This window comes from Gymnodraco acuticeps, unplaced genomic scaffold (assembly GCF_902827175.1).
Source record: "Gymnodraco acuticeps unplaced genomic scaffold, fGymAcu1.1, whole genome shotgun sequence".
Lineage (NCBI taxonomy): Eukaryota > Metazoa > Chordata > Actinopteri > Perciformes > Bathydraconidae > Gymnodraco > Gymnodraco acuticeps.
This window is the reverse complement of record NW_022990346.1, coordinates 975,884-998,798: the sequence shown is the minus strand read 5'-3', so window position 1 is coordinate 998,798 and position 22,915 is coordinate 975,884. Positions and strand designations below refer to the sequence as shown.

Genomic DNA, 22,915 nt, shown 5'->3' with positions numbered 1-22,915 from the left:
TTTCCTGCTACTTGCTGATTGAAATCATGAGCATAGAATGGTGAACATAAACACATGAATGTCCTCTTTAGTGTATTACTAGACAAATCGTGCATTTTGCTCTGAGCACCAAACAACAAATTAAGAGGGTGAATTACAACAGAACGATTAAGGAAGGAACAAGTGAAGGAAGGGTGGAGAAATAAGGACATTTAAAAAAAACTGTCATTAGAAAGGATTTTTTTGTGAATGTGTGCATTGAGTTTTAACCAACAGCAACAAATAAAAGAAAATATAACTCAGATTTTATTAAAAGAGTTGAGCTACTGAGTAGAGAGAAGGGGAAATTGGGGCTAGGGGAGGGAGAGCAGAGTGATAAATGATCTGTCCTCTAAATAGAACGAGGTGTCTGCAACTTTTCATGAGCCCCAGAAAGCAAACTTTCTGCCTAACATCATTCTGGGTCAGGTAGCCTCGGGGGGAGAAGAGAAGCAGAGCAGGCCCTTCTTTGGCCGCACAGCACACCGGACTACACAGTGTGTCCCCGAGCAGCTCGACATGTTGTCTGAAACGATCTCTCACTGGCAGTTTCATCAGATCAGGACACACATTTACTACATACTGTATCAGTGCAGACTCAAATGGGGGCAGCTAATGTTTCCATTTTCAATGTATGTACTTCGCTCATGAACAAGGACACCGTGACAGGAAGTCAATGCCAGCCTGTTGTACTTTAATGTTTAGTCCACCTGCCATCTGGAGGACATGAGGAGTATCGAGAGAAAACACAGACACAGACTGTTTCCACCGGTAAAGCCTCCTTTACTTTGCTTACAAATAATAGTGTTAGAAATTCAAGCTGAATAAATCACCCGTTACAGTCCAAGATGCTGATTATGTAGATCAGTTATCAGGGATCCATGGTTCAGTCCAGGGGGAAAAAACATCTGTATTGAGTCTTTATAAAAAATAAGAATTGACATTATAACTGTACTAGGTATTTCAACAATAAAGACATAATTGACAATATTGAATATAGTGTGTAGGGTAAATTAAGTACAGTAGCTGAAGCTTTTGGCCTCCATGATGGAGTATACTCGTATTTCTTTTACTGGTTCAATCATTTTTAGTGCAAAAAAGCATAAATGGAACATCTCCAACAATACAGTGCAGCGCAAAGCCACATCCATACTCTATGTATCCAGTGGAAGAACATGTGTTGAAATGAAGGCCTAACTTAGCTAGCATAGATACCTTTTCACTGAAGTTTAGGGGATTCCGCATCTGGGCAAGTGTTCGTATTTTTCCAGCCTCCCAGGAAATTAAGTTTTGAAATATGTATTAATTGAAAAAGTAGTTAAAATCATAGAATATATTTATTTTCCAAAAATCTATTATGTTCCCTATGATTTGAAGGAATGTCTCTGATGAGCCGCTGGGGGAAATACAGGCCACATCGATGTAATGTTCCACACTGGCAGGTATCTGGGCCAACGCCTCTCGTGGCTCACACCTGCTATAACAGCAGGCAGGGACACTGGAGGGGGACAAAGTAGGTAATCGTGTCCTCTTTCAAAGAACACCATGTCCTCTTTTTTTCAGTCCAGCCAGACATGTAACATATTGCAGACATAATCAAATGTCTTTTTTATTACTCCCAATTGTCTCGTTTTGGTTTCACAGTCTGTCTGTAGCAGAAGAAAGGTGGAGGACTTCCATATCTGGCAACCCACCCGGAGTGGCTGATACTATAAAACGGTGGCTTCCTCCATGGCATTTACCCACCTGTATGAGGAGAGGATTCAACATTAGAAGAGAAAGAGCATGAACTGCAGTATTTGTTAAAGAGTATTTTCAGTCTGCCTCACAAAGACACTCCCAACTCTGTGCCTGTCAGCATGACATATAGCTACTTTATTAACTGAGCTAATTATAAAGCGTGCTTCTGGATTTGAAAAATGATTGTATTTTGTCCTAGAGGAGTACTATCTTTAAAAAATGTATAAACTCCACACATTGCTGATATCCAATTCTGGCCCAATAAAACAATGTATGACTCACCAAGTGATGTTAAATATAGGAACATGAGCAGAAGATTATCATCAGTAACAACACAGTGATTCATCAGACTAATATATTCAAATTGTCAATCTTTAAAGATTTAGAAAATAGCTAGAAGACCTTCTTCTCACCTCTGGGCTGTGTAGGTATCCTCAGCTCTAAAGGAGTAATACAAAGTGTTTTTGTGGTAAAGATGGAAGACGTTGGCCTCCTCCTCTCCCCACTGCTTCTCAGGTAGCTTCACTGTGAATCCCAGCAGAGGTAAACTCTCGGATGCTACTTTCTCCTGCAGGCAGACAATTCATCAGATGAATAGAAAAGGATTATTAATGACTGTCCAGCGATGTTAGTGTGGGCATTTCAGCACTTTTGATTCTGATGACCCTTTGACCTCACTGAGTGAAGTCTGTTTAAAATAATTCCTTAAAGCGAACTTTGTTTTTATGCATGCCTCAACATTGAGCAAAAAATGAAATACGTTTTGATGCATTGAAGTAAAGAAGGTTCTATTTAACAACAGCAAAACTATATCAAAGTGTCCGCTAACAAACCCCTAACATACTGTAACTTGTACAGTATAATTCAAGTCTCATTTGTATAGTCTTGTGCTCAATACACCTCAAAAATATGCATTTTAGCTCAAAGCTTACTACTTAAAACATGCCCCATAGACTCACACCCTCATAGGTGAGCTACTCATCTGTGTGAGTCAAAATAGTTTTAAATAGAAACATTTTTAGCAAAAATGATTGTCTTTGTTAAGTAGAGAGCATAAGACTATAAAGATGAGCCTTGCAAATAGACATTTTTGATATAGTTTTGCCCTTGTTAAATGCCTACTTCAATTCATCAAGACTCTTTCAGGTTATTGATTCTTTCTTCACCGTGGAGGCGAAAATAACAACGTTTTCTTCAAGAGCTCAAGGTAACTTGGGGTCGGTAATTGTAATACAAATGGTAATTTTTTGGGTGAAGTAAAGTGTGAATTTGTGCTGTTCAGGTTAAAGGGGACTGCATTTTTCCCCTCACCTCTTGGGCTCGGTAGGTGTAAAGCACCTTGTCTCTCAGGAGGAACCAAAGTCTCTTCCAGTTCCTCTTGGTTTTCTTGCTGCGCTGCAGAGCGCCACTGATGGAGCCTTCCTCTGTCACTGTCACCTGCACACAACGGGAGCAGGATAAATATAAATGTTCCGCATACAACATGGCTGTCATCCACATCATCAACTACTCAGTAATCTGCACTGTGCCATGAACATGACCCCTTAATGTTGCGGGCATACCTGGGTAATGGACATGGTGCCTTTCCGATGTCTCCAGATGTTTGGAGGATGGATGTTTTGGAACACGGCAGAGAGAGGACGACTGGAGCGGTTTGGACGAGGGCTACCTCTTACTTCTGCAGACACATCTCCCCCTGCAGAGATAAAAGATGCAACTTTAATCACAGCAGGGACGAAGACAAGACAAAACGCTATACTGAATAACATCATGGCAGGTTAAGTCAGCAAACTTGGTGCCTGTACAGCAGTGACTATATAATGAACATATGCATGAGTAACAATAGAAACAATTGAAGTGACTTTTTTTCCACCACATTTAAACATGTTATTGAGAAGATCTTTAGTTAAAAAATAAACCTCAGCTACAGTGTTTTACAGTTGTCTATATGTTAAAAGCTTACTACTCAAACTGGAGGGAACTCTCAAAACTCAGACATGCAAGACAGGTTTAAATTCAGTTATATATATTTTAGTTTGGGCTTGTTTCATAGCTTTTACATGATCCTTTTCCTATACCCAAAGACTGTTAATGTAAGTAAAGATAACTACTGTGCAACAAGTACTGTATTAGTAGCCCATGACTTTTCTTTTACAGTGCTAGTTCCTTTTTGTAAATAAATGTTTTCTTATACAATAAACGTTCTGTCAGTCGGATTTCAGTCCACTCTAAGTGGGGCCAAAGAATAGCAATACTGAATGTGTGGGCAGAGTGAAAATCAAAGGGATAGATGAATTGTAAAAATGTATTCAAACAAAGTTTCCCCACCTCTCTTCTTTAGCTCGTTGTAACAGTGATCACACACTTTTGCCATGCGGTCTTTCATGTATTTCAGTGGGTATCTGTTTCTGGAGCAGCTCCGACAAACAATCTGTGTCAAACATAAATTAAACCACAAGCAGATTAAAAACAAACACACATTTAGCACACTCTGGTCAAAGACACAAGTGGTTGCCTCGCCTAACAGAATATTACAACAGATTTGTATAGAGCACTGCGTTTCATGTATGTGTGACTCACTCTTCCGCAGCCATGGCAGTGGTGTCTGCGCAGAGTGAGGCTGAAATCGGAGGTGCAGTTCATGCACATCATCACTTGTGAGACTGGGACGAGTGTCGGGGCTTTCTCTCCCAGAGTCAGACGCAGACCCTCTCTGGCCTGGAACAAATACACAGAAACAGAGAAACATGTTGGTGGTCATTGATGAAAATGACTTATAACATCAATCTCATTCTGGCTGGGTGAGGATAAGCATGACAAATGTAAGGGAGATGACTTAATGGTAGATACTACAGTTGAAGTGATTAAAACGTTCAACTTTTTATTATCCCCAGGAAACCTCCCAATATCATTACTTACAGTTATGCTGCAGTTAGTTACTTTAATAAGAAAAACTTTAGGTCATATTTGCTGAAACTGTTACAATTTCTTGACCTTACTAATTGAGTCATCATGTTCCTCTGGTGAAACGTTGGTGCATCTGAGTGCTAATAAAGTGGGGTTTACTGGCTCAGAGTATGAAACAAACTCATTTCTAGAAAATTGCCTTTAAAGACATATATTGACAATTTCCAAACATTATGGCAAAGCACAATGCAAAGCACTACAGGTGAGTAGGCTAAACAAATATCTACAGGGATAGATATTACCAGGAATGTCCTCGGCTATATTTATTACATTTAGGAAATCATTTATTTGATGGTTCTACGTAGTTAGGTTAAATATGCAAATGACACAATTCCCTTTTTCAAACTTTTGGAACATTTAAGAGAAATGTTGCTCACCTCTCCTGAGCAGCGGTTGAAGGCCACAGACCCCCTTTCATGTTCACTCACAGTGCGGCTCAGAGTGTAAAACCAGTCTTCTCTTTCAAGGAAGGAACTGCAAAAAATACACAAAAACATCACCACAGTATTAAACACTAAAGTACTAAACACGTTGATTTTGCAAGTAAGTTTTACATTGCAGTCACTACCATCACAGATACTAGCTATTATTCGAACAGCATACAGTACAGTGACCTACGTTGCAGACAAAGTGATGGAGATGTCTGGTACTTCAATCCTCAGTGCGTTTTGGACATCATCCATTATGGGTTTACTGAGCTGGGAAATCAATAAGCAGCATGTCAAGACCAGGAAGTAGAAGTGTACAGCCTGACAGTTAGAAAATAGCATATGTATTTACCATCTCACATTCCTTTTAAGTACAGGAACATCTATATATAAATACTTGTATGGCCATAGTTTATACACATGTACTGTCAGAATTAACTACATATGCTTTTGTGGGATTTTGAAAGGATATAAAACAGATCAGGCAAATCAAGGAAAGATGCGGACCTTCATGCCAGTGAGTGGCAGGTTATTCTTCAGTCTGTATTTCCCGTCCTGCTGAGGGTATGTGTACAGCAGCACATCATTCATCTAAAAACAGACGCAGTAGATAAGCACATGCAGATCAGAGGACATGTTAAGAGGATTAAAAAAGTAAAATAGCTGTAATAGTCAGCTGCTCACTCTATCACGTTTGTACGTGCATCATTTCTCCAGTAGTGGGCACTGTTATACAAAAATATACTTCAGTGAGTTCACAGTTGATTCACTGATTCACCCCCTCCATAAAATAATGATTTTCATACTTCACTTGGATGTTTGAGCTTCACTGTGCACAATAATGGAAGTGAAGAGAAAGCTGTGTTAAATTCATGCACCGAAGTAAACGATTTTCTTTGTGGGGTATCTATAAAGTGAAAACCCCTAGCTGGAATTGTTACGATCTAACATGAATAGGTTACCTCTGTAAACAAATAACCAAGCACTTGATATCAAACTGGATCATTAATTTCTGTAGCATTGTTACAGTGTGGGTTGTAAGAATTTGTTATGAGACTAGAAGACCATGTTTTATTATTCTGTCTCAAAGATTAACAGCTCGGAAACATGTGATCAGCAGCAGGGTTTATAACTGGCATGATAAAAGTTACGCAGCGCTGATTACCAACATTTCTCCAGAAGAGACATTTACAAGCTTTTTTAGTGTCGAGGCCAGACTGCAAATTTAAAAACGCCACAGGAGAGAAAAGCAATGCTCTATGATCATGTTTTATGGATCATTTGTGATGGGGTTTCATTTTTCTAATCTCTTTTGATTTTATAAATCCAGAACGATCTCTAGGTATTTTTAACCATGTCTTTTATTTAATACAGGATGTTGTGATGACCTTACTGTGACAGGCGGTGAAATATGACACAAATACATTGTTAGTTTGAACACACAACATTAAACAACATTATTGATTAGATCCTTCTCCCTACTGTACAACCCAGTTTAATTTAGCACAGTCAGCTGACTGCACTGTCTTTATTAAAGGTGCTTAAGACACATCAAACTAATAATGAACTAACAGAGTTTAAGTAATAAAAGGTCACAGGTGCACACGGATAAGGAGCTGGTGTTGACCTTCCCTGTGCTGTCAGTAAAGAACTGGCTCAGGAAGTCAGCATTCAGAAACATCCTGCCAGGAAACCTGCTCTTAATAGCTCAGTCTGGACATAGAAACACAGCAGACAGAAAATGCATGACTCTACATTTTACACAGAGATGTCTTAAGAACCCTAAATGACCACTGGCACAGGTGTCTGTTAACTTAAAACTACAAACAGGAAGCAGCATTTACCAAAAACAGATGTCGCGGCTGATGACTCTTCCTGCTGACCTTCATCAAGGTGCCCTCCTTCACAAAGACCTGAACAGAAAAACACAGGACCAGACTGAGCACTTCACGAGTCATCTGACCATGACACAGAGGCCATCTGCGGTAATTAATGTTGTTTTAAATCAGGCTGGGGATTCCCAGCTGAATGATTGTTCAAAGGGCAGCACAGGGTGGTGCAGGGCAGACAGGGTGGGCTGGCAGAGAAACAATGCTGTTATCGGAGTCATGGAGTCATACCCTGCCCGGCTGCAGCAGGTCCCGCTGGCCTCGAACACTGTACTCTATGTTGACCAGACGCAACAGGTTCTCCTGACACACAAAGACAGATAAAGAACAGGAAGAGAATTGAGGTAACAAAAACAAAACAATGAAAGAGTACTTAACCTGTCATTTTCCTGTGAACCCTTTATTTTGCTTTTCTTTTTTCTCTACTGTCTTCGTCTGGATATGCAATTGTTATTGCCATATTAATGAGAAAATGTATTCGGTTGGTATGTATTCCTATCTGGAACAATTGCAACTATAAACGTTTTCTCTGACTGTGTACTGAGCTAAATGCAAGGTCAACATCCTAAACCCTCTCAATAAAAACTCTTTAGATACATGCTTATGTTTGTTTGCATACTCCTGAATGTTGAAGGCTCCAAGCTGTGAATATGACCCAATTTAAGAGTGGCAGCTTTGATAAAAGCTAGTCGAGTTTTATGTATTTCTAATGTCCATTTAGGGATGCTATAAAAAATGAGCTCTGACTGTAAATGCAGAGATGTGTGGCATTGGTTAATTGCTATATCCCTGTCCCTATACATTTTAAATACTTTTTGTAGTCTGAATGGTAAGGAAATGTGCTTCAATGCTTCCTCTCTTATCTCCTTTAGCCTAGGTAAAACTGGACCATCCTTTACGAAAGGAAAGAGATAATGCTAGAGCAACACATCTCAATAACATCCGCTCTTGGATTGGAATAATTGAAAACATCCTTTGTAGGAGGTGTGATTTTGTTTGGAAAGGAATAAGTTGAATTGTACATCAGTGACAATGTTAAAGTTCATGTGTTTTAATAAAACATCCTTAGTATGTGCAGTCTGTTTCTTTTAGTACCTCGTTTTCTCTTACCCTGAGTCCTGATGAATTCCTTTACAACTTGCCAAAAACTCAACTGTGGTTTCAAAGAAAGTGGATTATCGTGCAAATACCTGCTTATTAGCACTAACTTAGTAAGCTGTGGTCAATGGTGATGTAGTGAATAGGTTTTAGAACTGTTCCTGCTGGTAGCGCTAAAGCAAAATAGGTGTACCACCAAAGCCATTATGGTCCATCCTCTTGAGACCATGAATGTCTGTACCACATTTGATGTCAATCTATCCAATAGTAATCGAGATATTTACTGCACCAAGCCTTACTAGATAGAAACAGGGAATGGTTATATGGTAAGAATGTAGTGTATGATTTATATTGATATTATAACTTAAGTTTTACTTTGATGAAAATATTCTCATATTTCTCCCTGTGTTTATACTTAGTCAAACCTGTACTGTGAAAAGTAGAAAGTGACGCTACATTTACTCAGAGAGCGGTTAACTTTCCTTCATGAATAATCTGTTTGCATAATGACTTAAACTTTAGGGGGATGACTGGGCAGGGATAATCTGAAAGTTATAGTAGACCTGTATGATAATATCTACAGAAGAGTCTTTTGGACAAACAGAAACAACTCATATAAGTACTAAGGTTAGACATTCTAGAGATATGTGTTTACATGTCTGTGTGTTTATAACTGGCCATTGTTTAGGTTTAAAAAAACGTGTGTAATTGTTTATTCGTATGTTTGTATGTTGGGTTCAAGAGTTACATATGCCTACATGTGAAACTTACCCCATGTTTCAGGCTGTCATTCGCTTGATCTGCAATGTCAGACACTACAGCCACAGCAGCTGTAAAAGACAAACAGAGAGAGGGGAATCAGGAAAACCCTATATGAACTGCCTTTGTTCTGTTTTGAAATGTTTATTTAGCCCTGTGTTGAAGAATGATAATAAGTGTTCTTTGAAACATTGAGGAAATAAACAAAGAAAAAATACTATGCATGAGAGAAAATCTAAATTTCATGAAACAAATTTCCGGGCCAAAATACTTAGAATATCACCACGTGCTGATTATCACCAAAATGTACTTAAAAATTGCACATAAACATACTAAAATCGCCTAACCTTACATTTTGATAAAAACATTTGTATTTCATCAAAGACAGGACACATACCTCTTTCACTTCTTGGTAAAAAATAAGGTAATCATAAATCATAATCTCATCGTGAATCCTGTATTTTTCTAAATCAGTCTCAATGTTTCACTCATCTACAATGATAGCGAGCAAGAGAGCTTTTTACAGTTGTTTGTGAATATTTTACCGACAATTTATTGTGGGTTTTTTGATTGTATGTCTCTTTCTTTTTCTTTTCTATGTAGAAGGTCACCAAACATAAAGCCTAAAATGAGAGCCTGGACGTGACAACTTCTCTGGAGTCCGGGGGCTCCCTTATTAGAGATAGCAGATGGGGTTACTGCAACTGGTTTTCTCATGAATTACACATCACAGGCTCCACACAGAAGAGTTGTGAAATGACTGTTTGGTGGGTGTCCACCACAAACAAAACATCTAAACTGGCTCTCTAATGGCCGTCTCTCAATGCCAAATGAGAGCCAATACATTCCCAGAGCACACAGAGTCACAAACACAGGCCAGTAAAGCCTTTATTATGCTCAAGCGAAGCACCGTGGGGCGGCCCTTCACAGATGTTGCCCGAGCTACGAGCACACACCAAGGCATGCTTGTTGCAGTATTCTCCATACGGTGTGTACAAACAAAACATTCTGTGAAGAAGCAGAAGTCAACAAGTGCACAGCAAAATGCCAAAGCGCAAACCTCAATGCTATGGAGGAATCGTATATCAAATATTCATGGCTTTACTCTATACAATCAAGAAAGGAGTGAAGCATTATAAAGAAAACAAATATTTGAATCCTTGGGAGGTTGAATATCCTGTATACAATAAGGCAGACATATTAACTCAATTATTGGCTTTTAAGACCTCCTGGATTGAAAATGTTCAACGCAAATTGGCCTCCTTGAAAATGCTGGGACATGTTAACAATAGAAAATTATTATTATTTAACTTCTTAATTAAAGTTATCTGCTTTGTCAGTAGGTCTGAAATAAGAGTAAACAAGTGCCTAGTTACTTTTTGTTGACAGTACCTTGGGTGTCTTTATATTCCTTGGAATCAGGAGAGAGGTTGTTCAGGTAATCTGTAGGAGGAGGTGAGATCAAATTATGTTGAATTAGATTTAGATTTTTTAATCATAAAGTATACTTAGTCGTTTACAAAAGACTCACCAGTGAGGAGCATGCGGTACTGAGCCACACGCACGATGACCTGCAGCAGCTGATGTTTCAGAGACACTTTCTCCCCAGCTGGACTCTGCTATTGAGGGGGAAAAAAACAATTCAACATTTACACTGTATCTCTGCCGCACACACAGTAAGGGCCAGATTTATTGTAGAAATCTACATGGACTTGGCCACAGAATATGACAGATTAACTCAAACAGCCGGTGGTTCACTGTATGTAAATAAAAAGTGGGTAAAGAAAAGAAAAGAAAATAATAAGACACTAGAGCTTTAAGCAGAACCATCCCGTGTGTGTGTGTGTGTGTGTGTGTGTGTGTGTGTGTGTGTGTGTGTGTGTGTGTGTGTGTGTGTGTGTGTGTGTGTGTGTGTGTGTGTGTGTGTGTGTGTGTGTGTGTGTGTGTGTGTGTGTGTGTGTGTGTGTGTGTGTGTGTGTGTGTGTGTGTGTGTGTGTGTGTGTGTGTGTGTGTGTGTGTGTGTGTGTGTGTGTGTGTGTGTGTGTGTGTGTGTGTGTGTGTGTTAGCAGGTGTGCATGTGAAAATTAGCACAACAATTATTTTCATTACTAATTAATCTGCAGATTATTTCCTAAATAAATCATTGGTACATTTCAGAAAGAAAGTAAAAACCCAAATTATTTAGTTCAACATAACACAAAAGAAAAAGAAGCTGGAAATATCTAAAAATCTAATAAGAGCATGTTCTGCCATTTCTGAATGAAAAATTGATTAATCAATTATCAAAAAGTACCTGATTGTTTTTCTAGTGATCAACAAACATTGCATCTTTAGTGAAAATCCTGCATGTCTCTATGCATCAACACCCTCTTTTTCAAGAATCACTTTATCTTTAGAGCAAACTGCCGAGCACTGCAATTCTTCCTGCCAAGTCTTCTCATCTGTGGTTTATAAAATGGACGGAAAATATTAAAAACTCTTTTGTCACTGGCTGGGTAATATTTGATGGCTCAGTGGATACTGAACATAGCCTGCAGTCTCCCTGTTGAACTGTAAGGCATAATATTATGAATCCTACTTAATTTAAATGTTATATTGCTTCCCTGACTGACTGGTTTTAATTGAGGCCAATTATTTCTCCTCACTAAAGTGTATTGTTTGGGTATGTTGGAGAATGCAACCAACATTATTTTAAGATCCCCCTGTTTTTAAAGAGACGTCCAATTAATGGTTGCACCGAGTGGCTCGTGCCGACATAAGTGGCAACTTTACATCTAAATCTGCGTTCTATGTTTTTCCTTTGGTTGCCATGACTGTTTCTTTTAACACAGTGTGAAGTAGATGTTGCTTTAAGTTAAATCATACTTGTATTCACATACAGTAGCTGTCTGCCTTTTGCTTTAACCTTTGAAGGGTTTGCATATTTTGCTTTAAGTCACAAGTGCTCTTCCACACGCACACAGACCAATAACAACACTTAGCCATCCCCAATCTTTGCCACAAATAACACACTTTATCCTTGTCATTGCACACAAACAAACACACTGAAATCTGCTGATAAGAGATAATGTAAAGAGATAAGCGAGACTCTTGATGCTATCACAGATGTTGAAAGCATACTGTCAAAGTTATATTTAATAAGAACCTCTGCAGCTTTACACCACCTAGTCAATTGATGAATATTAACATATTTTAACCATTTCAAAGGTTCACAGTACTCCTGTTTTCCTGTTGTTCACACATGTAAGCAGTCTGCAAACATTAACTTGTACCGTATAGTACTGTACAAAAATAAACATAGTTAATACAAGTGTAATCTTTTGGTAAGCAGAGATATTCATAATGGTTGTATGCCTTCCCATGAGAAGAGGATAAGGCTTTTCATTTCCAGAGAATATAGATAAGATATCTACTGATATAGTGCTGTTTGTGGGTGTCTAACTTGTAACATTGTATAGTTTCAAACATAGATTTCCTTTGACTGCGGTAAGTGTTTAATTTTGTATTTTGTGATTAGAAAAAGAGAAACACTATGCTGTAGGACTGACCTCAAACTGGTGAACAATGGCAGCAAAGGCAGGTGAAGTTCGGCAGCTGTCGTCCAGCAGGTTCATACTGCGATCATAGTGGCCGATGTAAGTGGTGAAAACCAAGAACTCTGCCTTCCTGGAGAGGTAGATGTCTGCAATCCTCTGGCTCTCCTCCCTGAATGATGGCGACACAGAGGGGATGAGGGAGAAGATGTGTTGAAGGTAATTTGTATTAGCACCTCAGTATTAACAGAGCTGGACAAAGTTCGTGTCTCACCAGTGTCGGATCCGATTCTCCAGCTCGGTGAGGATTCGGCGGTGCAGGGTGTAAACATCAGGCAGCTCATTGAGAATCTCACGAAGCCTCTCTTCGTCCAACACAGGCTCCCCTTCGTCCCCGACTGCTGCACCCACTGCTTCTCGAAAGTCCTGGGATATGGGCAATTGTGGAGGCATGGTTATTTTCTCTCATTATGTTTAAAATCTCACTCATTTTTGCATTTCTCCCCTGTTTTACCATCCCTTTTATAATAGTGTAACACAAATATATCTGAGATCAGGAAGTACATGATATATTTTATCGAGAAATGTTTTCACTGGTAAGGAGACCTGAGCTGAGGTGGCATGGGTCAGTGTCTCTAAAATAGGACATTTGCGGAATTGGAATTTGTGGGCCAAGTATAGCAGCAATACAGCTGATATCATGGATAGTACTGAGTACAACTGCTGTGATATCTAGATACATAGAATAGAATAGGGAGGGATGAAACCCTCTACATGGTCACACATGCAGAGCACACAGCACACACAGTGAAATGTGTTCTCTGCTTTTAACCCATCCTGGTACCAGGAGTCTAGTACTAGGAGCAGTGGGCAGCTATTGTACAGCGCCCGGGGAGCAATGGGAGTGAGGGGGGAAGGGGGGTGTCCGGTGCCTTGCTCAAGGGCACCACGGCAGGGCAGGAGGCGAACTGGGACCTCTCCAAGTAGCAGTCCACACTCCATATTCTTTAGGTCTGGTTGGGGACTTGAACCGGCGACCCTACAGCTCACGGTCCAAGCCCCTACTGACTGAGCCACTGCCGGAAGTTATTGAAATAATGAAAATAAAAATATTACAGATCACTTACTTCCTGGAGGAGCTTGAGGGCTTTCACATGTCTGCGGACAGAGAAATAAAAACACAATCAAACAGTGAAGTGTAGGGTACCTGATTAGTTTGAATTAGCAGAGATGTTTCATTTGACATGTTACTTACAATCTTTCTGTATCCACCAGCTCTTTTGCGACGTAAAAGGCTCTGGATCGGCCATCAGGCTGTAAACAGTCATATTTTTCACTTGTTATAAGCCCAGGGTTAGGAGGAGCTGAAGCATGTTGGCACCAGTTTAATCAATATAGCTGGCTGCCCTCTCCACATTGTCTCCAAGGGGCAATCAAATTCTAAATAATGAGGAAAACCTAGCAGTAGCCCATTAACCTCCATTAACCCACATTAAAATCCTTCCTTGTGAGAGCAATTTTGCAATTGCCCAAGGTGAAAAACAGTTCACTTTGTTTAACTTGTTTGGTTTTATCTCAAATTGTTATTTCAATCCACCCTTTGGAGAAGGGTGACAAAACAAAGAAATAAAATGATCATTATAATAAGTATTATATATTAACACGATCAATTAATCAAAGTAAAAGTATTTGAAGATTTTCATTTCAATTCATGTCTATTATTAAGTCACAATAATTGGCTACATGAGGTAACACAATGGATATCTAACCCATGACCACCAATGAAAGCCCTTGCATGTGCATGATGCAAACTTGATGTCTTCAAAATAAGAAATTCAATACAGAATATCTTGAATATTAAAACAGAAATCTAAAAGTCTAAAACATGTTAAAACATTAACTCACCTGTCTGTCATAAAGGCTGTCTGCAACTCCCTCTTCCTCCTCAGAGGTGCGTCCTTGGTCTTCCTCGCCCCCCATCTCTCCCCTGACATCGCGCACTGAGACAGTCTGTGGAGCGACGGCCACTGAACACACGTTGTAGGCTTCTGTGTAGGCACTGGTGACGAAGAAAGGTGCTATGGTGAAATACAGCATGGCTACAAAACATACAAATAGCAAGTGAACAGGAATTGGGATATGTCAACACTGACTCAAAAAAAAACTTCTGCAGTATAATATATCCAAATGTAATCCAGTGTTTCCAAACCATTTCAGCTTGTCAAACTCAAAAGGAAAAAAGGATTGTCAAAAAGGATTGTATAATTGTTCCCCGTAAATACAGGTTATACCTTGGTGTGGATATTTCGATTTTAAAGAAATTCTAAAGAAACATTTTGGGAAGTACATTTTCATGCCTTCCTTTGAAAAGTTAGATGAGAAAATGAATGCCACTCCTATGTCTATTAGCTAGGCTTATCACAAAAGCTGGAAACAGGGGAGAACAGGTATCCTTGCTCTGGCCTAGGGGAATAGATCCATCTTTGAGCACCTCTAAAATTCACAGATTAACAAGAAACCTCGGAAAAAACGTACATTTGTACAAGAGACATAGGCAAGGCAAGTTTATTTTTTATTTATTACATAAACATTCTTCTTTTTTTCCTTTGATCAACTTTAAGGTATCAACCGAAATAACCCCATCCCAATGTGATGACCCCTCCACACCACGAGGGGGTGCCGTCGGCTGTGTGTGTGTGTGATTGCAGGATCCAGTGCCTGATGAGCTGCACCTGTCTGATGAGCTGCACCTGTCAATTTGCATTAAATTATCTTCAAACCCAGATCAAGAAAGAAACAACTATTTGTATGGTTTGGCTCACAGCCAATTATGGCAAGCACTCTTTGATGTATCGTTAGAATGGCCAACTACAACAGTAGCTACAACCAATACTGTAGTTAAGTCAAGCGTGAAGTATTTAATGGAGTTGACTTGACAAGATGCCACCAAAATATTGGAAAGCACAGTATGTCAATATGACATGCTGGTGGCAATATTTTACACAACTAGATTTTCAACTTCTATTCACATGATGGGGATCAAATGAAGCACTCGGTTGGTATTGGTATTACTATGAGAGTACTAGTATAGAATCCAATCTCAGTGGTTTAATAATATAAGCTGTGTTCAGCGCCCGAACCTCCATCCATGTGAGAATAAATCAGATGAGTTTCATCCAAACCATCTTTATGGTCCTCTGTGGTTGTCTACTGAAATATCACTTTAATAAACATATGCAGCGTTAGAAGAAAATGTGAATAGATAAAACATTGCTGGTCCTATAAATGTATCATGAAAGGCCTGCAGTGACAACTGTACCCAACCAGGAACGCATATCGGTATTTTATGCTACAAGATTCTCTTCTGCAGGAAGCCATAATGAATATACTAATAGCTGCGGCTCAGTGGGGAGTGTAAGCTATGCAAATAAAAACACGTATTTAAGTTACAGTAGTGATGTAGTCGTCCTTTATGTGACCGATTGCCTTTCCAATGTTCCTGCCATGTTTTACTCCGAGCATCGTTGGATTTAACCCCACTGAGATGCAAATGAGCTAAGTACGAACAGCATATGTGAGCAGTTCAGATCCCTGCATCACACACATTAGAGCTGCACGGCCCATTACTGTTCACTGGATCAAACTTTGGATGAGACACCAGGGTGGTTTTCTACATTAGGGTTTTCTAAGACTCTACAGAAACTGCCTCTGTAACCCTCACAGTCCTGCTGGATGAAGGCTCGAGGTGAAATATGTGGAGATATATTACAGTAGGAGATAAAAAATATCCATTTCCTTTTGCCTGAGGTTCATCTGTGACTGTGAGCCTGTATTTCTTCTGATGGCAGTGATGGGGCAATGATCTCCAAACTATGATCAGCTATTATTGCTACTTCAGGCTACTGAACAACAACAGTCTCAAACAGTGACTCTGCTCCAGATGTTGCTTTGCTGGATTGCAGGTGCTGTGATTACTGAAAGTTTAGAGTGTAAACTAATTATGATCATTTAAAGGTTTTTCGTAAATTAGCCTGAGAAGCTCAGAGGCATATGTGAGATCTCTTTATGTATAAGCAATGTTATAAAAATGAGCTACTGCTTAATGATTCATTAAATGTTCTAAAAAACCGTTGACGTATTACTTGAACTAACAGTAGTAGGGGAACATTTGTCAGATTTCATGTAGTCAAGACGGTGATTGTATGCAGAGGAGTACCATTAACATATGCAATACAATAATGAAAGAAAAAATAAGAGCCAAAAACATTATTTAAAAAGGCACCTTATTTACATATACAGTATCCTGTGAAAAATAACATGCCGAAATGGTTTTCACTACACCTATAATAATTCACCTGCAGTGAGCCCAATTTGAAGGCCACAACAGTATAGTATTTTCATCATTAATCATTTTAACAATATTTTCTGGATTTATCAATTAATCATTTGGTCTGTCAAATGTAAAAAAATAGTAACGCCAAAAATAATGATTAAACACAGACAAGCAAACAATCCTCACAACCAAGAACAAATAAAACAATTATAACTTTAGAACCAAAATGATTAATCCCTTATTAGAAACATGTTTCTATTAATTACCTAAATGGTAAAACACTTTAAAAACACCAAAAAAAAGTAAGGATACAATGAAGATATTGGTATTATTATGTCCATTTGAATACAAAACAAAATAGGACATTTTAATATCAAACTAAATGACTTTTCTTCCAGTTTTTTGGATTTTTTTACAGTTTCTTTTGCACATGCAACCACCATGGTAAACATGATGAGAGGGAGCACTGCAGTGAACAACTGCTGACTACAGAACATACTGAGATATTATCTCGGCCTGTTGTTCCTAGAGAAGAGCAATGACTCCAAAAGGCTCCGTCTATTAATCATCCTGAGCGCCCTGTATGATATGGGCACAGCTAACAGGAATGCAGGGGGGGATGGGTTAATGTCAGCCCAGCATGGCTGATCATACCAACCAAAAAATAACAACACAGCAGGAAGGTGAGAGGACCTGCAGCATCAACAGGGTCCATTTTTCACCTAAAATATGATTTATGAAGGAAACCAGCACGTTTTCCCTTTGATCCAAAGACCCCCACCTTCAAGTCTACCTCCAGCGTTTCCTTCTCTACCACCCAACATGCCCCAACAACACACAGATGCATCACAACTGAGGCTTCGTACATCTCACTGCATAACATGCGGGAAGCCGCTGCACTGTCCTTCCTACCACTGATCACCACTTCCATGTCTGCTGTGATCGCAGCGTCAGGGGACTCAACATAATAAACAGTTATAAATCCTCCTCCCTATTGTTAAACCCACACAGTGGCCGAGCAGTAATAAAAAAGACTTGTGCTCAGTGTAAAAGATGGCAAAGGTCACTAATATTATATTGAGCTGCATCAATCTACATGACAATGAAATTGCACAAAGACACATGTTTTAGCTTCACTAAGGACATGACAACATAACAATCATTGGATTGAGAGCCATGAAAAAGGCTGAATCCTAATTTATTTGTGATACCTAGAGTGCTTTTCATTACACTAACTTATGCTTCCTCCTGTGACCGGAAAATCCTACATTTGAGAGATCAGAGGAGAGAGGAGGCATCTCGAGGAGAGAAAGGAAACATAGGAGTATCTTTTTATCAAGTGGTGTGGCATATAGTTGTGGCACCTCCACTTGTGAAACACAGCTGTGAAGCAAGTCATAAGTTAGATATTTTTCCTCAGACTGGTTATGGACCAAACTATTTCTCATTTGGCAATTTCATCTCCTCGCTCCTGACGTCTCTTTTTCGTTCTCTCTCACACTTTCTCGCCGGGAGGAGAAAGATGCAAGGAAGAAGCAAGAACAAAAGCAGCGATAAAACACATTAGCATGAAAAGCACCACTAGAATTTCTCTCTAGCACCAACAAAAGATCATCATTTGACTTTGTCCATGCCTTTGGTTGATGATGAAATATGCACTAAACTAAGATGAATAGGTACGGACAAACTGCTGAACATCAGCATGTAAACATTGTCATATTGAGCATTTAGTGTAACCTCACAGAGCTACTAGCAGGATTTTATACTCTTTTTGTTGTGTTTACATACCTTTCTGTTTCCTCTTCAGGAGGCTGAGTTCTATGCTTGAAGCCAGGGAGGCTGCTCATGTCCACGTAACCATCAGTGTCGTTGGCAGAGGACAGCACCCGACTGGGGCGGTCAAAGAAGTCTGTGAACTGCGGCTGCAGGACGGGCCTCCGCTGTGGGACCTGAAGGTTCTCGTAATCCGAGCTGATGGCGGGAACATTCTCATAGTCTGAGGTATCTGCGTTGGGGAATGAGATGGAGCGAGGCTTGGTCAGTGGAAGAGGTGTGAAAGGCACACGGGAGCGGTCCTCAAAGGACTCCACCCGGACAACGCTGCGATTGAGAAAGGCCACAGAGTTGCCTTTTATTTTGCTATCTCTGTAGAGCAAGAAGGTTGAGGGCGACTCGGAGGAAACATGAAGTTTACTAGCAGAGCGAGAGGTGAGCTGTGGAGAGCTACTGACGCTGCGTCTATCCAGATCCAGCAGTCTGCTGGGAGTGTGGGGGCTGGACTCTCCTGAAGACCTAAACAGAGATGGGTTGACATCCACCACAGGCTTGCTCTCTGTTTTCCGCCTAAATTTAAGCATCAGGAAACGCTTAATGGAGGATTTATTTTTCCTGTTTTTCTCCGGCGAGTCTCCTTCCGTGAAAAGCGATGGGGAACTCTTTGTGATGGGCCTCTTGGTGATGTAGGCCAGCTCAAACGGAGGAGGGATATCCACTACAGATGTGGGAGTGGACAGGCCACTGGATGACAGAGCTGAGCAGCGTGAGAAGCTTCCGGATGAACTAATGGCACCTCCCTGTCTCGGGGATCCATCCCTGAAGCTGTGGACACCCAGAGGCATGTCCTGCCCCTCCATGGAGAGGGAGCGGGGGTACAGGGACAAATAGTGAGGTTTGCTGTAGCTCTTGTGCCGTGTTGAGCTCATCATGGGGCTGCTGCTCAACGCAGGTTGTCCGAATCCACTCATGTAGGGCCTCTGAACAAACTGCATCTCCACGTTATTATTAATGCGGTGTGACATTGAGCAGGAGCGCATCTCTGTTGTCCTCTTGTGAAAAGGGAACACATTTTCCCCCTCTGAGTAATGCCCTGGCTCCTCATAGAGATGCTCTTCACTAAAGTCCTGCTCCGTGTCAGAGGTGTTGTCTAGAAATGGCACTATGTGACCCTCCAGGTCTTCCTCGAAGACATCCGAGTCACTCGGTGAAAGCAGCTGGCTTTCCGAGCGAGAAGATGTCAGCGAGGTGTCGGTATCTGTTGGCACTGAGATGGATACCAGCCTGAACCTCGGCTGGCAGTCCAAATTATCGAGAAAGTCCTCCACTGTCTGAGTTTTGGGTTCTTTAGTCCCTTTCTGATGTGTTCTCATGTTGTTTTCATCACTGTTGTAGAGGCTGAACTCAAGACTGTTATTTACCACCACGTAATCCTCATTTCCCACTTTCTTCTCATATTTCCCAGTTGATACTCCACTGCTGTTAATAGACAAATGTGGACTCTGTGGTAGGTCATGAGCTTTTTTGTTCCTTGGCATCATCTCTCTGTTAATAATGTCTTCAGAAGAGACGTAATAAGGCTCATGAGTTGGTTCCTCTTCAAGGGCAACATGCCTATTAGCTGTTCCACAGAGCTGTTTCTGGTCTTCGGGGATAAAGTCATAAAAACTAATGTTCTGTAGGTTGTCGCCCTTTTCCTTCATTTTATTGCCACTTCCAAACTGCAGGATGTTACAAGTGATACCACAATCAGGAGCAGATTCCTCTTCTGTCTCCTCTATATCGGTTAGAAATACTTGTTGTTGTGTGTAAGTGTCCTTTGTATTTTCTCTGCTGAAAACATCAGGCTCATCTGTGAGAGATTCACTTAAATCATCAGCTGTACAGTCACCTGTTTCATCCTCCTTGATCTGGAGCTTTTCCCGCCTGTCACTCATGTCTCGAGCAGAATAGCAGCCTGCGTCCTCATCAATGCTATTAACAGAAATGTCTCCCACTGAGAGGCCATCTGTGTCTGCCAGCGCCTCTCCTGCGTCACAACCGTCAGCGTCCATGTCCTCCGTCACGTCCGTGTCAACCATGTCCACCACGTCCTCAGAGTCAGCAGTGAGTCCGGCATCACTGACCAAAAGTGTTTCCAGGGAGTCCACGTCCTCTGTAACAGCGCTGTCAGTTAACCTCCAGTCCTCATCCATCTTCTGAATCCCATCGTCTTCCTCTTCCCTTTCCTCCTCTGTTACCTCTCTGTCCTCTGCACCCTGGACATCTTGTAGCGGGGATACGAGGATGTTGCCGTTAAAGTGTTTCTCTGCATCCACCACATTGTTTAGACCGTTTTCTGTCTTGTGCTCTTGGTCGACCTCGCCATAAGAACTTAATAACCCGCCATTGGTGTACCCTCCCTGGTTGCCATTAAGCTCTGGTGTGACTTTAGGTTTGGGGGCTATAAAGGGTTTGGGACCCCTGGCTGCGGACATGAGAGGGGAGGGCAGCTTCAGGCTGGCGTAACAAACAAATCTTGGCTTTGGAGCAACAGAAGGCTTGGTGCAGTCTGAAAGAACAACAGGAAAAGGAAACTGTAAGATTACATGCTTTAAAATAGCTTAGGTCATGTGTATTGTGTCCCTGTGACCTAAAACTGCTTAAACTTCACACATAATATTAAAGTAATAGTGTGTATTAAAGTCACATTGCAATTCATTTGTCCTGAAGTCGCAGTTCTTCACAAAATGTGAATAACATTTGTTGTGAACTAAACTGGCAAAATATCAAATGAATATCAGCTGGGAGTATTCCTTTGTACTTTTCAGTAAGGGCTACTCAAACTTAAATATGGTTATAAAAGGACATAAGAGACTTAAATTGAGTAATGTTTGCTTTTACAATCCTTAAAAAAGAATCGGATCCTTAAAAAAATCTAAGGGATTTCCCTGACTCACTTCCTGTGATTCAAGCGAGAGAAACCCCTCTCAGGCTCCATTTACTGCCTAATAATACAACTTAATCTACAGTGACAAAAAGCAACACATGTCATGTATGTACATGTGCCACATTTAACTCATGCACAACATATAATCACTTTAAAATGACCTGAGCAAATAAGGGACATTAGGACCACCATATGAGTATTACTAGTATTGGACCTGTGAATGACTGGTAGATTATTACAGCCACATAACATTAGCCCACTAGAGATCAATCACTTGGAAAGCTTTTTTAATGGACCAGAAAGGGAGAAAAAGTGAGTAAGTTGCCAACATTTCCCTACAGTACCTCTGCTCTGACATTAAGAAACAACGCGTTTGAACTCTTTGGTTTGTTTCACATCCTGTTGCTACCGCTGGATTCATGTTCTATACAATAATGAATTAAAAAAATATATATATGAAGATATGATAACAAATAATACACATTTCCAAATTCATGCTTAATACTCACTTTCTCAAAGTACATTAAATATCGAGCACAAATAGGAATTTAGGCTTTGAAGCAAAATCACTCTTCCGTCTCAAATAAATCTCACCTGTGTTCATTTTTGCGATGCGACCATGTCCAACATCTTCTCCACAAGAGCAGGTTCGCTACACACAATGTTAAATAACGTGTGAAAACGGAGCCAAACTCATCCGAACTGTACAAGCAGAGAGAGAGTCTGAACCACAGCTCTGTCTGATCCTCCTCGAGAGGGAAACGCTGCTCAGCTGATCGCCTGTGCGTCCTCCGGCGCGCAGGACGCGACTGCAAACCAAATGGAGAAAAAAAAGGAATCTCGACCCGCTCAACACAGAACAGGATGTTACAGCAGCAGCAGTCAAGTGTTACACATGTTAACACCAACCTACAACTGAGGGATGCTTAATATTTGTAATATACTGCAAAAGAGAACATGTTAAAGGATGTGATGTGGACGTTTTGATGCTATCATATTTCAGATTATGAGTCATAAAACCTGTTCATGGGAATTTTACTATTCACTACAGTATGTGAAAAATAAAATGTGTTGAATAGAAACTAAAAAGACACTTTAAGATAAGAAAATATGTTTTGCTTTTATGACTGGGAGTTTATAATAGTTTAAAGTTTTGTCTCCAACCTTTAATAAGAACCACTGAATGGTTGCCAGGTTGTGAAAAGTGTGCTTGATTTACGACATTCATAGCTGCAGACTTGGGGGATTCAAATATTTAATTAATTACATATTAATTCATTAACGTTTTCCCTGTCAGTGTTTCAATACAAAGACTAAAGACAGTACATCCAGTCATTTTCATTAACATATTATGCTACTGTGATGTCCATAACAAATTAATATATATGTATTGTTCCACACCCAATGGTGGGAAACCACATTTATTATGGCATGATTAGTTAAAAGAA

General features: G+C 40.2%; 1 protein-coding gene across 3 annotated transcripts; it reads right to left on the bottom strand.

The window, feature by feature from the left end:
• Positions 1-691: 691 nt before the first annotated feature.
• Positions 692-22,281, bottom strand: LOC117551193 (FYVE, RhoGEF and PH domain-containing protein 5-like). 3 transcript variants are annotated; one of them, XM_034223945.1, is made up of 21 exons: positions 22,062-22,281; positions 18,554-21,089; positions 14,338-14,491; positions 13,688-13,746; positions 13,560-13,590; positions 12,707-12,858; positions 12,448-12,604; positions 10,431-10,518; positions 10,292-10,342; positions 8,912-8,970; positions 7,274-7,345; positions 6,998-7,066; positions 5,661-5,744; positions 5,344-5,423; positions 5,103-5,199; positions 4,339-4,476; positions 4,087-4,189; positions 3,321-3,454; positions 3,070-3,195; positions 2,172-2,326; positions 692-1,764 (listed from the first exon to the last, which is right to left on the bottom strand). In XM_034223945.1, the coding sequence occupies exons 1-21, from the start codon at positions 22,069-22,071 to the stop codon at positions 1,728-1,730; spliced, it is 4,392 nt and encodes a 1,463-aa protein (XP_034079836.1). In that variant the 5' UTR covers positions 22,072-22,281; the 3' UTR covers positions 692-1,727. The 3 variants fall into 3 exon arrangements, with proteins under 3 accessions (XP_034079836.1, XP_034079838.1, XP_034079837.1); XM_034223947.1 differs by having other exon boundaries at positions 3,097-3,195; XM_034223946.1 differs by having other exon boundaries at positions 10,431-10,515.
• Between the last annotated feature and the right edge of the window lie 634 nt (positions 22,282-22,915).

Bases quoted from the DNA above. Each gene is read 5' to 3' on its own strand.
- LOC117551193 (XM_034223945.1), bottom strand. The intron at 8,971-10,291 runs GTACTGTCAACA...TGTCTTTTACAG, and splicing joins GGAATATAAAGACACCCAAG to CTGCTGTGGCTGTAGTGTCT. The intron at 5,424-5,660 runs GTCCGCATCTTT...TTGATTTCCCAG, and splicing joins TGCCACTCACTGGCATGAAG to CTCAGTAAACCCATAATGGA.